Source organism: Bos indicus x Bos taurus, chromosome 2, assembly GCF_003369695.1.
Source record: "Bos indicus x Bos taurus breed Angus x Brahman F1 hybrid chromosome 2, Bos_hybrid_MaternalHap_v2.0, whole genome shotgun sequence".
Lineage (NCBI taxonomy): Eukaryota > Metazoa > Chordata > Mammalia > Artiodactyla > Bovidae > Bos > Bos indicus x Bos taurus.
In genome coordinates this window covers 1,498,924-1,516,546 of record NC_040077.1, presented here as the reverse complement: position 1 = coordinate 1,516,546, position 17,623 = coordinate 1,498,924, and the positions used below count along the sequence as shown (strand labels likewise).

Sequence of the window (17,623 nt, the reverse complement as noted above, 5' to 3'; positions counted from 1 at the left end):
CACAAGCTGGAATCAAGATTGCCGGGAGAAATATCAATAACCTCAGATATGCAGATGACACCACCCTTATGGCAGAAAGTGAAGAGGAACTCAAAAGCCTCTTGATGAAAGTGAAAGTGGAGAGTGAAAAAGTTGGCATAAAGCTCAACATTCAGAAAATGAAGATCATGGCATCTGGTCCCATCACTTCATGGGAAATAGATGGGGAAACAGTGGAAACAGTGTCAGACTTTATTTTTGGGGGCTCCAAAATCACTGCAGATGGTGACTGCAGCCATGAAATTAAAAGACGCTTACTCCTTGGAAGGAAAGATATGGCCAACCTAAAGAGCATATTAAAAAGCAGAGACATTACTCTGCCAACAAAGGTCCGTCTAGTCAAGGCTATGGTTTTTCCTGTGGTCATGTATGGATGTGACAGTTGGACTGTGAAGAAGGTTGAGTGCCAAAGGATTGATGCTTTTGAACTGTGGTGTTGGAGAAGACTCTTGAGAGTCCCTTGGACTGCAAGGAGATCCAACCAGTCCATTCTGAAGGAGATCAGCCCTGGGATTTCTTTGGAAGGAATGATGCTAAAGCTGAAACTCCAGTACTTTGGCCACTTTTGCGAAGAGTTGACTCATTGGAAAAGACTGATGCTAGGAGGGATTGAGGGTAGGAGGAGAAGGGGACGACAGAGGATGAGATGGCTGGATGGCATCACTGACTCGATGGACGTGAGTCTGAGTGAACTCCGGGAGTTGGTGATGGACAGGGAGGCCTGGTGTGCTGTGATTCATGGGGTCGAAAAGAGTCAGACACGACTGAGCAGCTGAATTGAACCGACTGATACAAAAGTCAATTGTATTTTTATGCATTTTTAGTGACCATTCTGAAAATGAAATTAAGAAGACAGTTTCATTTCAAAGCATCAAATATTATATAAAATACTTAGGAATTAATTTTCAAAGGAAGTACAAACTTGTATTCTGAAAATGACACACTGTCACTGAAAGAAACAAAAGATCTAAATAAATGGGAAAAAATCCTATGTTCATGGATCAGAAAACTCAACACTGTTAAGATGACAATGCTCCCCAAACTCATTTACGGATTCAGTGCAATCCTCATCAGAATCCCATCAGATGCAGAGCACATCATGTGAAATGCTGGGCTGAATGTAGCATAAGCTGGAATTAAGATTGCCAGGAGAACTATCAATAACCTCAGATACACAGATGACACCACTCTTATGGCAGAAAGTGAAGAGGAACTGAAGAGCCTCTTGATGAAAGTGAAAGAGGAGAGTGAAAAAGCTGGCTTAAAATTCAACATTCAAAAAACTAAGATCATGGCATCTGGTCCCACCACTTCATGGCAGATAGATGGGAAGACAATGGAAACAGTGGGCTCCAAAATCACTGCAGATGGTGACTGCAGCAATGAAATGAAAAGATGCTTGCTCCTTGGAGGAAAAGCTATGACCAACCTAGACAGCATATTAAAAGGCAGAGACATTTCTTTGCTGACAAAGGTCCATCTAGTCAAAGCTATGGTTTTTGCAGTAGTCATGTAAAGACGTGGGTGTTGAACCATAAAGACAGCTGAGCCCCAAAGAATTGATGCTTTTGAACTGTGGTGTTGGAGAAGACTTTTGAGAGTCCCTTGGACTGCAAGGAGATCAAACCAGTCAGTCCTAAAGGAAATCAGCCCTGAATATTCATTGGAAGGACTGATGTTGAAGCTGACACTCCAATACTTTGGCTACCTGATGTGAAGAACTGACTCACTGGAAAAGACCCTGATGCTCGGAATAATTGAAGGTGGGAGGAGAAGGGGGCGACAGAGGATGAGATGGTTGGATGGCATCACCAACTCGATGGACATGAGTTTGAGCAAGCTCTGGGAGTTGGTGATGAATAGGGAAGCCTGGAGTGCTGTAATCCATAGGATCACAAAGAGTTGGACACGACTGAATGACTGAACTGATTCTAAAAGTCATATGGAACTAGAAGGGATTCAAAAGAGCCATGACATTCCTGAAAAAGAAGGGTAAAGTAGGGAGATTCCACTTCCTGATTTCAAACCTTACTACAGAGTAATGTAAAGAAGACAGTGTGGTTACTAGTACAAGAATGGACATAGATCATGGAATACAATTGATAGTCCTGGAATAAATCCATACATCTATGATCAACTACAGGGGCCATGACCATTCAAAGTGGAAAAATAGTCTTTTCAACAAATGTTCTGCAGGTGCAGAGGGCTTTATGTGATGCTGTGTGCGGTCATCATGTTGGGGCTCACAGAGTCATATCTGGACCTGCTGATTCCACTCAGAGAGGAGTGAGTGTAGTAGACTTTATCTTGGGCACCAGTCTGTGGGGCAGAAGGTGGCATGCTCACACATCATGCTAATTCTTGACTACTCTATGAAACATAGCTAAGTTCTGAAAAGAGGCAAAGATCTCACTGGGACTGCTTAAAGCTCCCTCACTCCAGGTGATGGAACCTGTGATACACATTATAGGGAAGCTTAACTTCCTGCTTCAGCTGTGCTTGAATTTTAAGAGGAACCTATAACAATCTCTGAAAGGATGTCTCCAGTGCTACTTGTCAACCAGCCATTGTTGGGGAAGAGCTGATGTCTATAAAGATAAGCAAATAGAGAAATTTCACCTATAAAAAAGTTACCAGTTAAAAGAAAAGCATAGAACTTGGAAATGGATTTGTAAAACATCAACAGAAAATTTTACAAAATTCCCAACTTTCTGTTTTTTAAGAAGCTTCAAGAGGACATTGGAAAGATTGCATGGAGATTAAAAACATCACTGAATCACAATGAACAGTAGATGAGGTAAACCAGAAAAACAAGGTTGAAGATAAAACTGAGATATCTCCTAGAACCGTGAGGAAAAGGATAAAACAATAAAAATAATGAGAGATTCTAGGGATAGAATCTGGGGTAGAAAGAAATCCCAGAAGTTTGGAATATAAAAGTTGGAGTAGAAGAAATAATTAAAGAAATGAAAGCTTTCCTAAGCTAAATATTCACAGAGACCCAAGCTAACCCTCATATTAATCTGGTGAATACAAGATTTATACTTTTTTATGTAAAAAGAAGTATGAGATAGAGAAATGGAGGGGTGTGCCCAATTTCTCACCCCTATATGACAGACAGCTAAAGCCAGAGCCCTGACTTCTGACTTTCAGAGCAGTGTCCTTGGCATGGGTATGCTGTGCAACTTGTCACAGAGGCTTTTAAAAATCTCTTATTCTGCAATAAATTCATCTGCTAATTAATTCAAATGAGGCCCCAAAATAATAGGAATATGATTATTAAGCATGAATTTGTAAGAATGTTTCATTTCAAGAGCCAAAATAAGGATTATCCCAGGAAAAATGCTACGCTTACCTGTTACTGTCCCTTCCATAAGCCTCTAAACTGTTCCGAGACTTAATGAAGAGTTTATGTTAGAACTATTTTTTCTTTGAAAGGATTCTTTCAGCAGCTGTCAAATCCATTTTCATGACTTTGCTTACGGTAAATTTGAGATTATAATCTTATCTGGGGAGGAATAAAAGCCCACTGCACAATGTAGCATAAGCACAGACATTTGGTAATGGAAAACAATCATGGTAGCTAAACATCTGAGTAGCCAGCTCCTGCAGGACCAGCACCCAGTATGCACTTAGTCAGATTCAGAGGTCAGGTCTCATGTCTGCATCAGAGCTGACTCATCAGCACAGCATAGTCCATGCTCTAATGATCAGGACTCACTCACTACTCTGCCATATCATCTTTTGCTAACCTCATTGGCTTTCTACAGGTCTTTAGCTCCAATAGGATCAAACTACAGACATCCTTGAATACCCGCCCTGTCCCCATCCCCAAGTCTATAAAAGTACATGTTTGATATGTATAGCCATTTTGTTTTTCCAAACCTGTCTAACGCATTTATTCTTATTTATCCTTTTTTAAGCACCATATTTGGGCTTCCCAGGTGGTGCTAGTAGTAAAGAACTTGCCTGCCAATGCAGCAGACATAAGAGAAGCAAGTTTGATCCCTGCATCAGAAAAATACCCTGGAGAAGAGCACGACAACCCACTCCAGTATTCTTGCCTGGAGAACCCCATGAACACAGGAGCCTGCCAGGCTATATCCATAGGGTCACATAGAGTCAGACATGACTGAAGCGACTTAGCATGCATGCACCATATTTGGCCTCTTCCTTCAATCAGCTGGATGCCTCTAAACCATAAGGTTTCCATCTAACGTAATCTGTACCTGAGATCTAACATCTGTCCTTGTACTCAGAGCTTTGAGCATTTTCATCATGTCCAGCTGTTCCTGGGTTAAGTTCAGGAAGGGTGGTGGCTGTACATGAAGAGGCTGCATCCTGGCTCTCAGTTCAGTTCAGTTCAGTTGCTCAGTTGTATCTGACTCTTTGCAACCCTGTGGACTGCAGCACACAAAGCCTCCCTGTCCATCACCAACTCCTGGCTCTCACTGGGGCCCAGTTTCCTTCTGGCACAAAAATCAGCCCTTTTATGGACAAATATGTGATATGATGATATGATGCTTTTGCCATAGTTTTTGGGAAAGGGCAGTTGGTAAAGAATCTGCCAACAATGCAGGAGACCTGGGTTCCATTCCTGGGTTGGAAAGATCCCCTGGAGAAGGGCATGGCAACCCACTCCAGTATTCTTGCCTGGAGAATTCCAAGGACAAAGGAGCCTGGCGGGCTACAGTCCATGGGGTTGCAAAGAGTTGGACACGACCGAGCGACTTTCACTTCACTTGGAAAAGGGACTCAGAAAGACTGCCACAAAATTCAAGAGCCTTGTCCCCGAGAAGGGGAAACACCCAAGCCTCGTCCCTGGATTAGACAACTCTCTCTGTAATTATTTCTTCTGTAAGTTATACCCTTTTATAAGTCTCAAGGAATGGTCAGTAGTTCTGCTCAAAATAAATGAATGGAGCCAGGTCTAGGAATTCAATAACGAAATCTTCCTCAAGCCAAGAATTCCTTTATATGGGTACTAGGGACCTCTTCCTAATTGAAAGTGTTAAAGACAGTGATCTATTTCTCACACTCAAGTTACTTATGCCAGACAAGCAAACACAGCTGTCAACAACATGCTTTCACATCTTGTTCTTTTTGTCAGGACACTGGAGTGTGAAAAAGAAGAGAGATTCATATAACTCACCAATGTCAGGTGTGGGCTCTGGCCAGCCCATGTGGTTCAATCCTGTCGGGGCACTCTGCGAGAATGGATGGCTTCTTCCAGGGAGGTTCAAAGACTTTGGAGAGGTAATGATCATCTTCCTCCAACACTGGGAGAAAAGGAAAAGAGGCAGAGAGTAAATGAAAAAAAGAGAGAGCATGCTGTCATTGCCACATTCTGATTTTCCTAATTGCCCAGGACTTTGCTGTGAGCAGAGCAAGCAGCCAAAATGCACACAGCTCAGGGAAGTGCCATTCACGTCAAAATCCATGATAAAAGAAAAGTTTCTCTTGGAATCAGTAGTCTGCAATCTGTACAGCCATATGTGGCAACCATGGCAGAACAGGTTGTCATTCAACAATGTGAAATGAGGACTGTCAGCAGGTCTCCAAACCCCAAATTATACCAGCTGGTCAGCCCACACAGCCTGACATTTCTCCAAAGCAAGACTTTGTTTTAGCTATATTCTTGCAGGGGTGCTAATTAAAATGCAACCCATGAAGACTCTTACACCTCAGAGCTCTACCCTTCAGACAGTAAGGACCAGTATTGCATGGGGGCTTGGTAGAGCAAGAATATTGTCCCTTTCTTTATCATCCCATTATCCAGAAATACACTTGGTCCCTCCAGATTTTGTCTACTTTATAAAGTTATCAAATTTACTTAAAATTTGGGTATTAATCATATAAATGTTCCATTTTCTTTTGTATTCCACACAAAGTAAGCAAACAGTGCTTAGAAAATTCTCTTAGTGATTTATGGAAACATAAATATAGAAACAAGGATTAGGGAGTACAATACTTCATTCCATCTCCTCATTTTGAATGCAACTAATAACATTGGGAGGATGTATAAGTCAGTTTCCCAAGGGCTATAAATAAATAATAGCATGTGGGTTGGAGTAGAAAGCCAGTATTTGAAACTAAGCTAATCCTGTGGTGAGTTACCTTTTTTTGTTTGTGGTTCTTGACCTCAATAGCAGCTTAAGACTGAGTATGGACCAAACGTACTCCAAAAAGTCTTCTCTAGTCTGCAGAAAGGGGAAAGGGACCCTGAGGATATGAATAAATGGGGAAATCTTCTATGTTATCATTTACTTCCACCCTAGACTCCCAGGAAATCTTATTATATCAGTACGTATGGCAGTGATGGCCAGGAAGGCCCCTAAAATTCTGAGGAAGGGGATTCTTTATGACCAGGAGAAATGTGGCCCCAAGAGCATGTGGGAAGAAGCCCTATTCCTTTTTTCCCACTTTGCTCTCCTGCCACTTGGCTCCAGAGGCAGACACAGTTACAGGAAGCATAAGGCAGACTGGGAAAATGAAAGCCACTAAATGCAGGCAAAAATGCAGGCAAAGGGGGGCTCCTGGAAGCCAAGAAGTGTCTGGAAGAATACAGAAAGGAAAAAGATCAAGAAATGATACCATAAAGTTGTTTATGATCTCCTGGACTTATACCCAAACCGTGCTTGTGTGGATCTAACCCTAAATAGAATACTAAAGTCACTGAGAACCAAAATTTGAGAACGAAATTATGGAGTGGACCATTTTATAAGTCTCAGACTAGCCAAAGAGTGATCCACATTATCGAAATAACACTGAAAACACCTTGAAAATTTTAACTGACATAACAAATAGAGCTCCTGCAGGGCAGTAAGAACTTTTACCCTAAACTGGATCAGTTACTTGAAAAACTTAATTATTCTTCTTCATAGAAACTAAGGCTCATAATGTAATATTCAAAATGTCCAAGATACAACCCAGAATTATTTGATATACAGAGAACTATGAAAATGTCAATAGCTTATAAGGGGAAGACAATCAACAGAGCCCAGCACCAAGATGACACAGTGTTGGAATTATAAAAGATTTTAAAGAAGCTCATATAACTGTGCGCTAAGAAGTGCATGTGAACACTCTTGAAATGAATTGAAAATAATGGCAGGAAAATAGATACAAAATAGAATACAATGGAAACATTAGACCTGAAAGAGAAAATAGCTAAAATTAAAATTTTATATGGGTGGACCTTGAGTGCATTATGCTAAGTGAAATAAATCAAACAAGAAAAAAAAAAAGACTGTATGATCTTACTTGTATTGAATATGTGAAATCTTAGAAAAGAAAGTCAAGCTAATAGAGACAAAATAGCCAAAGGCAGGGAGTAGGTGGTAGGCAAACTGGATGAGGGAGCCAAAAGATACAAGCGTCCAGTTATAAAATAAGTCCTGTAAGGTGCAGCATGGTAACTACAGCTAACAACAGTGCACTGTATAACAGACACAAAGGAAACAAATTGACAGCAATACAATAACAGTGGGAAACTTTAACACCTCACATCAATGGACACACCATCAAGCAGAAAATCAACAAGGAAACAGTGACATTAAATAACACATTAGACCAACTGGACTTCATTCAAAAACAGAAAAACACATGCTTTTCACATGCACATGTAATGTTCTCATGCTGGTCCACAAAACAAGTCTCAGCACATTAGAGGACAGAAATGACACCAAGTATCCTTTCAGATAACAATGCTATGAAACTAGAAACCTATTACAGGAAGAAAAGTGGGAAAAATGCAAATATGTAGAGACTAAGAAACATGGTACTAAAACTCCAATAAGTCAACCAAAAAAATGAAAGAGGAAATCAGAAAACACCCTGAGACAAATGAAAATTAAAAAACACAACTTTCCAAAGGCTATGGGAAGCAGCACAAGCTGTTCCCAAGAGGGAAGTTTATATCAATACAGCCTTACCTCAAGAAACAAGAGAAATAGATAACCAAACCTACCATGTAAAGGAATTAGAAATATAAGAACAAAATCCAAAGTCAGCAGAAGGATAGAAATAATAAAGATCAGAGTAGAGATTTAAAAAAACCAATACAACATTGTAAAATAATTAGCCTCTAATTAAAATAAATAAATTTAAATTAAAAAAAAAAAACCCACAATAGAAAAGACTAATGAAAAGAGCTGGTTTTTAAAAAAGCTAAATGAAATTGATAAGCCTTTAGCCAGGCTCATTAAGAGAAAGAGAGGGGCCTTCCCTAGTGGCCAGTGGCTACGACTCTGTGTTCCCCATGAAGGGAGTTTGGGTTTAATCCCTGGTCAGGGAACTAGGTCCCACATGCCACAACTAAAGATCCATATGCCAGAACTAAGACCTGGCACAATAAAAATAAATAGATAGATAGATATTTTAAAAAAGAAAAAAAGAGGATCCAAATACACTAACTTGGAAATTAAAGATGACAAGTTGCAACTTGTCATAAGAGAATACTGTGAACAGTTACATACCAACAAACTGGACAACCTAGAAGGAATGGATAAATTCCTAGAAACATATAATCTTCATAGATTGAATCAAGAAGAAACAGATAATCTCAACAGACTAGATTATTTGTATTGAAACTGAATTGGTAGTCAAAAACTCCCAACAAACAAAAGTCCAAAGCTAGAAGGCTTCACAGGAGAATTCTGTGTGTGTGCTTAGTCATTCAGTCATGTCCAACTCTTTGCAACCCTTTGGACTGTAGCCCCCCAGGCTTCTCTGTACATGGGAATTTTCAGGCAAGAATACTGGAGTGGGTTGCCATTCCTTCCTCCAAGGGATCTTCCCGACCCAGGGATTGAACTTGCACCCCTTGTGTCTCCTGTATTGCAGGCAGAATCTTTATTTGCCAAGCCATTGGGAAATTCTACCAAACATTTCAGTTCAGTTCAGTCGCTCAGTCGTGTCCAACTCTGCGACCCCATGGACTGCAGCACGCTAGGCCTCCCTGTCCATCACCAACTCCTGGAGTTCACTCAAACTCATGTCCATTGAGTTGGTGATACCATCTCATTCTCTGTCATCACCTTCTCTACCCGCCTTCAATCTTTCCCAGCATCAGGGTCTTTTCAAATGAGTCAGCTCTTTGCATCAGGTGGCCAAAGTATTGGAGTTTCAGCTTCAACATCTAAAGAAGACTTAATATCTATCCTCAAACTATTCTTTTTTTTTAATATAAATTTATTTATTTTAATTGGAGGCTAATTACTTTACAATATTGTATTGGTTTTGCCATACATCAATATGAATCCGCCATGAGTGTACATGTGTTCCCCATCCTGAACCCCCCTCTCATCTCCCTCCCCATACCATCCCTCTGGGTCATCCCAGTGCACCAGCCCCGAGCATCCTGTATCATGCATCTAACCTAGACTGGCGATTTTTTTCATATATGATATTATACATGTTTCAGTGCCATTCTCCCAAATCATCCCCCCCTTGCCCTCTCCCACAGAGTCCAAAAGACTGTGCTATACACCTGTTTCTCTTTTGCTGTCTCACATACAGGGTTATTGTTACCATCTTTCTAAATTCCATATATATGCATTAGTATACTGTATTGGTGCTTTTCTTTCTGGCTTACTTCACTCTGTATAATAGGCTCCAGTTTCATCCACCTCATTAGAACTGATTCAAATGTATTCTTTTTAATAGCTGAGTTAATACTCCATTGTGTATATGTACCACAGCTTTCTTATCCATTCATCTGCTGATGGACATCTAGGTTGCTTCCATGTCCTGGCTATTATAAACAGTGCTGCGATGAACATTGGGGTACACGTGTCTCTTTCAATTCTGGTTTCTTCAGTGTGTATGCCTAGCAGTGGGATTGCTGGGTCATATGGCAGTTCTATTTCCAGTTTTTTAACTGTACTAGTGGCTGTACTAGTTTGCATTCCCACCAACAGTGTAAGAGGGTTCCCTTTTCTCCACACCCTCTCCAGCATTTATTGCTTGTAGACTTTTGGATCGCAGCCATTCTGACTGGCGTGAAATGGTACCTCACTGTGGTTTCGATTTGCATTTCTCTGATAATGAGTGATGTTGAGCATCTTTTCATATGTTTGTTAGCCATCTGTATGTCTTCTTTGGAGAAATGTCTGTTTAGTTCTTTGGTCCATTTTTTGATTGGGTCGTTTATTTTTCTGCATTTGAGCTGCAGGAGTTGCTTGTATATTTTTGAGATTAGTTCTTTGTCAGTTGTTTCATTTGCTATTATTTTCTCCCATTCTGAAGGCTGTCTTTTCACCTTGCTTAGAGTTTCCTTTGTTTTGCAGAAGCTTTTAAGTTTCATTAGGTCCCGTTTGTTTATTTTTGCTTTTATTTCCAATATTCTGGGAGGTGAGTCATAGAGGAACCTGCTGTGATTTATGTCGGAGAGTGTTTTGCCTATGTTCTCCTCTAGGAGTTTTATAGTTTCTGGTCTTACATTTAGATCTTTAATCCATTTTGAGTTTAGTTTTGTGTATGGTGTTAGAAAGTGTTCTAGTTTCATTCTTTTACAAGTGGTTGACCAGTTTTCCCACACTACTTGTTAAAGAGATTGTCTTTAATCCATTGTATATTCTTGCCTCCTTTGTCAAAGATAAGGTGTCCATAGGTGCACGGGTTTATCTCTGGGCTTTCTATTTTGTTCCATTGATCTATATTTCTGTCTTTGTGCCAGTACCATACTGTCTTGATGACTGTGGCTTTGTAGTAGGGCCTGAAGTCAGGTTGATTCCTCCAGTTCCATTCTTCTTTCTCAAGATTGCTTTCTCCTCAAACTATTCTAAAATATTGAAGAGGATAAAACATTCCCAAACTCATTCTATGAGGCCAGAATTACACTGATACCAAAACCAGACAAAGACACTATAAAAATTGGAAATTACAGACCAGCATCTCTGATGAACACAGATGGAAGAATCCTCAACAGAATATTAGCAAACTAAATTCAAAGTACATAACAAAGGATCATATTGATACACCATGATCAAGTGGGATTTATCCCAGGGATGCTGGGTGATTCAATATCTACAAATCAACCAATGTTACACACCATGTTAATAAAATGAAGGATAAGGGAATTGATCAACATGGCAGAGTAGGAGGAAGTAGAGCTCATCTACCCCCACAAACACAAAAATACCTCTACATGTGCAACAATTGCCACTGAAAACTAACTGGAAATTGGCAGAAAGCCTCCTGTACAAACAAGGCTATAAGAAAAAACAAACTATAAAAGTCACATGATCTCCCAATAGATGGAGAAAAAGCATTAACAAAAATTCAGTATCCATTCATGATAAAAAATTATCAAAGTTGGTATAGAGGTACATTTCTTGAGATAATAAAGGCCATTTATGACAAACACACCTGACATCATACTGAATGGGGAAAACCTGAAATCTTTTCCTTCAGGATCAAGAATAAGACAAGAATGCCCACTCTCACCATTTTCACTTACCACAGTACAGGAAGTCCTAGCTATAGCAAACAGATAAGAAAAAAAAGCACCAAAATTAGAAGGAAAGAAGTAAAACTGTCATATTTGCAGATGACATGATATTATATATAGAAAACTTTAAAATCTCCACCAAAAAACTTTTAGAATAGATGAATTCAATAAAGATGCAGGGTATAAGATTAATATACAGAAATTCACTCCTTTTCTATTATATGCTAATAATTAACTATGAAAAAGAGAAGCAAGAAAACACTACCATTTACAATTGCATCAAAGGAATAAAATGTCTAAGAATAAATTTACTAAGGAGAATAAAGACATATATTTTGAAAACTATAAGACATTGATGAAAGAAATTGGAGATGATACAAATATATGGAAAGGCATCATATATATATATATATATATATATATATATATATATATATATATAATTACTGGAAGAAGTAATATTGTTAAAATATCTATACTACCCAAAGGAGTCTGAAGACTTAATGCAATGCCTATCAAAATACCCATAACATTTTTCACAGAATAAAAATGAATAAATAATCCTAAATTTGTATGGAACCACAAATGTCCCCAAATAGACAAATCGATATTGACAGAAAAGAACACAGTTCGAAGTATTATGCTGTCTGACTTCATACTAATCTTCAAAGCTACAGTAAAAAAAAAAAAAAAAAGCAGCATGGTATTGACAAAAACAGACATGTGGATCAATGAAATATCACAGAGAGCCCACAAATAAACCCATGTACATATGGTCAATTAGTCTATGACAAAAGAGGTAAGAATATGCAATGGAGAAAAAGTCTCTTCAACAAGCACTGCTAGGAAAACTGGACAGCTACATGTAAAAGAATGAGATCAGAACATTTTCTCACATCATATAAAGTATAAACTCAAAATGGATAAAGACCTATATATAAGATCAGAAAGTATAAAACTCCTAGAAGAAAATGCAGACAGTATACTCTTTGACATAGGCCTTAACAAGAATGGTAAAGACTAGAGATCTCACAAGAAAATTAGAGATATCAAGGGAACATTTCATGCAAAGATGGGCACAACAAAGGACAGAAACGGTATGAACCTAACAGAAGCTGAAGATATTAAGAAGCTATGGCAAGAATACACAGAAGTATCCAAAAAAGATCTTAATGACCCAGATAACCACAATGGTATGATCACTCACCTAGAGCCAGACATCCTGGAATATGAAGTCAAGTGGGCCTTAGGAAGCATCACTACCAACAAAGCTAGTGGAGGTGATGGAATTCCAGCTGAGCTATTTCAAATCCTAAAAGATGATGCTGTGAAAGTGCTGCACTCAGTATGCCAGCAAATTTGGAAAATTCAGCAGTGGCCATAGGACTGGAAAAGGTCAGTTTTCATTCCAATCCCAAAGAAAGGCAATGCCAAAAAATGTTCAAACTACTGCACAATTGCACTCATCTCACCAATAGCAAAGTAATGCTGAAAATTCTCCAAGTGAGGCTTCAACAGTACGTGAACCAAGAACTTCCAGATGGATTCCAAGCTGGATTTAGAAAAGGCAGAGGAACCAGAGAGCAAATTGCCAACATGTTAGATCATAGAAAAAGCAAGGGAGTTCCAGAAAAAAATCTATTCCTGCTTTATTGACTATGCCAAAGCCTTTGACTGTGTGGATCACAACAAACTGGAAAATTCTTTAAGAGATGGGAATACCAGACCACCTTATCTGTCTCCTGAGAAATATGTATGCAGGTCAAGAAACAACAGTTAGAACTGGATATGGAACAATAGACTGGTTCCAGATCAGGACAGGAGTACGTTAAAGCTGTATATTGTCACCCTGCTTATTTAACTTCTATGCAGAGCACATCATGTGAAATGATGGGCTGGATGAAGCACAAGATGGAATCAAGATTTCTGGGAGAAATATCAATAACCTCAGATATGCAGATGACACTGCCCTAATGGTAGAAAGTGAAGAAGGACTGAAGAGCCTCTTGATAAAAGTGAAACAGGAGAGTGAAAAAGCTGGCTTAAAACTCAGCATTCAAAAAATTAAGATCATGATATCTGGTCCCATCACTTCATGGCAAATAGATCAGGAAATAATGGAAATAGTGACAGACTTTATTTTAATGGGCTCCAAAATCATTGCAGATGGTGACTGTAGCCATGAAATTAAAATACACCTGCTTCTTGGAAGAAGAGCTCTGACAAATCTAGACAGCAAAAAGTAGAGGTATTACTTTACTGACAAAGGTTCATCTAGTCAAAGCTTTTTCAGTTTTTCCAGTAGTCATGTATGGATGTGAGAGTTGGACTGTAAAGAAAGCTGAGTACCGAAAAATTGATACTTTTGAACTGTGATGTTGGATAACACTCTTGAGAGTCCCTTGGAGTGCTAGGAGATCAAACCAGTCAATCCTAAAGTAAATCAGTCCTGAGTATTCATTGGAAGGACTGTTGCTGAAGCTCCAATGCTTTGGCCACCTGATACAAAGAACTGGCTCATTGGAAAAGACCCTGACACTGGAAAAGATTGAAGGCTGCAGGAGAAGGGGATGACAGAGGTTGAGATGGTTGGATGGCATCACCATCTTGATGGACATGAGTTTGAGTGAGCTCTAGGAAGTGGTGATGGGCAAGAAGCCTGGCATGCTGCAGTCCATGGGGTCACAAAGAGTCAGACATGAATGAATGACTGAGTGACTGAACTGAAAATTTATATATATATATATAATTTGTCTCCTCAGGCAAGAATCTGTGGGTGTATGAATCCTCAGTCATGTCTGATTCTTTGCAACCTCATGGATGTAGCCCACCGGGCTCCTCTGTCCATGAAGCTTTCCAGGCAAAAATACTGAAGTATGTTGCCATTTGCTACTTGAGGGGATCTTCCTGACCTAGGGATTGAATCTGCGTCTCCTCTGTCTCCTGCATTGCAGGTGGATACTTTACCCACAAACCATCAGGGAAGCCAAAATAAGCAAATGGAACCTCATCAAACTTAGAAGCTTTTGCACAGTGAAGGAAACCAATAAAACAATGAATGGGAGAAAATGTTTCCAGATGATATGTCTGATAAGCAGTTTATATAAGAAATATAAATATCTCATATAACTCCGTATCAAAAAACTCCAAAACACCCAATTAAAAAAAGGGCAGAGGACCTGAATAACCATTTTGCCAAAGATGACATATAGATGACCAAAAGGAACCTGAAAATATGCTCAACATGGCTAATTGCTAGTGAAATGTAACTCAAAACCACAGTGACCTCCTACACTGTTGGTGGGACATAAATGGGTACAGCCACTATGGACAACAGTATGGCGATACCATAAAAAAAAACCTAAAAATCAGTTCAGTTGAGTCATTCAGTCATGTCCAACTCTTTGTGTCCCCATGGACTGCAGCACACCAGGCTTTCCTGTCCATCACCAACACCCAGAGTTTACTCAAACTCATGCCCATTGAGTCGGTGATGCCATCAAACCATCTCATCCTCTGTCGTCCCCTTCTCCTCCTACCTTCCAACTTTCCGCAAATCAGGGTCTTTTCTAATGAGTCAGTTTTCACATCAGGTGGCCAAAGTATTGGAGTTTCAGCTTCAACATCGGTCCTTCCAATGAATATTCAGGACTAATCTCCTTTAGGATGGATTGGTTGGATTTCCTTGCAGTTCAAGGAACTCTCGAGAGTCTTCCCCAACACCACAATTCAAAAGCATCAATTATTTGGTGCTCAGCTTTCTTTATAGTCCAACTCTCACATCCATACATACTACTGGAAAAACCATAGCCTTAACTAGATGGGCCTTAGTTGACAAAGTAATGTCTCTGCTTTTTAATATGCTATCTAGGTTGGTCATAACTTTCTTTCCAAGGAGTAAGCGTCTTTTAATTTCATGGGTACAGTCACCAGCTGCAGTGATTTTGGAACCCCAGAAAACAACGTCTGCTACTGTTTCCCCTGTTTCTCCATCTATTTTCCATGAAGAGATGGGACCAGATGCGGTGATCTTAGTTTTCTGAATGTTGAGCTTTAAGCCAACTTTTTCACTCTCCTCTTTCACTTTCACCAAGAGACTCTTTAGTTCTTCTTCACTTTCTGCCACAAGGGGAGATCTGCGTATCTGAGGTTATTGATATTTCTCCTGGCAGTCTTGATTCCAGCTTATGCTTCATCCAGCCCAGCATTTCTCATGACGTACTCTGCATATAGGTTAAATAAGCAGGGTGACAATATACAGCCTTGACGTACTCCTTTTCCTATTTGGAACCAGTTCTAATTGTTGCTTCCTGATCTGCATACAAATTTCTCAAGAGGCAGGTCAGGTGGTCTGGTATTCCCATCTCTTGAAGAATTTTCCACAGTTGATTGTGATCCACACAGTCAAAGGCTTTGGCATAGTCAATAACGCAGAAACAGATATTTTCCTGGAACTCTCTTGCTGTTTCTATGATCTAACTTGTTGGCAATTTGCTCTCTGGTTCTTCTGCCTTTTCTAAATCCAACTTGAACATCTGGAAGTTCACAGTTCACTTATTGTTGAAGCTTGGCTTGGAGAATTTTGAGCATTACTTCACTAGCGTGCGAGATGAGTGCAATTGTGCCGTAGTTTGAGCAATCTTTGGCATTGCCTTTCTTTGGGATTGGAATGAAAACTGACCTTTTCCAGTCCTATGGCCACTGCTGAGTTTTCCAAATTTGCTGGCATACTGAGTGCAGCACTTTCACAGCATCATCTCTTAGGATTTGAAATAGCTCAGCTGGAATTCCATCACCTCCACTAGCTTTGTTGGTAGTGATGCTTCCTAAGGCCCACTTGAATTTGCATTCCAGGATGTCTGGCTCTTGGTGAGTGATCACACCATCATGATTATCTGAGTCGTGAAGATCTTTTTTGTATAGTTCAACTGAATATTCTTGCCACCTCTTCTTAATATCCTCTGCTTCTGTTAGGTACATACCATTTCTTTCCTTTATTGAGCCCATCTTTGCATGAAATGTTCCCTTGGTATCTCTAAATTTCTTAAAGAGATCTCTAGTCTTTCCCATTCTATTGTTTTCCTTTAATTCTCTGCACTGATCACTGAAGAAGGCTTTCTTATCTCTCCTTGCTATTCTTTGGAACTCTGCATTCAGATGCTTATATCTTTCCTTTTATCCTTTGCTTTTTGCTTCTCTTCTTTTCACAGCTATTTGTAAGGCCTCTGCAGACAAACATTTTGCTTTTTTGCATTTCTTTTTCTTGGGATGGTCTTGCTCCCTGTCTCCTGTACAATGTCAGGAACCTCCATCCATAGTTCATCAGGTACTCTTTCTATCAGATCTTGTCCCTTAAATCTATTTCTCACTTCCACTGTATGGTCATACCTGAATGGTCTAGTGGTTTTCCCTACTTTTTCAATATAAGTCTGAATTTGGCAATAAGGAGTTCATGATCTGAGCCACAGTCAGCTCCCGGGCTTGTTTTTGCTGACTGTATAGAGTTTCTCCATCTTTGACTGCAAAGAATATAATCAATCTGATTTCAGTGTTGACTATCTGGTGATGTCCATGTGTAAAGTCTTCTCTTGTCTTGTTGGAAGAGAATGTTTGCTATGACCAGTGTGTTCTCTTGGCAAAACTCTATTAGCCTTTGCTCTGCTACATTCTGTACTCCAAGGCCAAATTTGCCTGTTACTCCAGGTGTTTCTTGACTTCCTACTTTTGCATTCCAGTGCCCTATAATGAAAAAGACATCTTTTTTGGGTGTTAGTTCTAGAAGATCTTGTAGGTCTTCATAGAACCATTCAACTTCAGCTTCTTCAGCATTATTTGTCAGGACATAGACCTGGATTACCGTGATAGTGAATGGTTTGCCTTGGAAATAAACAGAGATCATTCTGTCCTTTTTGAGATTGAATCCAAGTAATGCATCTCAGACTCTCTTATTGACTATGATGGCTACTCCATTTCTTCTAAGGGATTCTTGCCAACAGTAGTGGATATAATTGTCATCTGAGTTAAATTCATCCATTCCAGTCCATTTTGGTTCACTGATTCCTGAAATGTTGATGTTCACTCTTGCCATCTCCTGGTTGACCACTTCCAATTTGCCTTGATTCATGGACCTAA

At 39.6% G+C, this 17,623-nt stretch overlaps 1 protein-coding gene across 2 annotated transcripts in view; it reads right to left on the bottom strand.

Moving 5' to 3' along the window:
- Window positions 1–17,623, bottom strand: part of ARHGEF4 (Rho guanine nucleotide exchange factor 4) — a 328,336-nt gene that overhangs the window by 123,923 nt on the left and 186,790 nt on the right. For both annotated transcript variants that reach the window (XM_027554452.1, XM_027554456.1), the window contains exon 4: window positions 5,192–5,318. In XM_027554452.1, coding sequence (XP_027410253.1) covers window positions 5,192–5,318 — 127 coding nt within the window. The remainder of the gene's footprint in view (window positions 1–5,191; window positions 5,319–17,623) is intronic.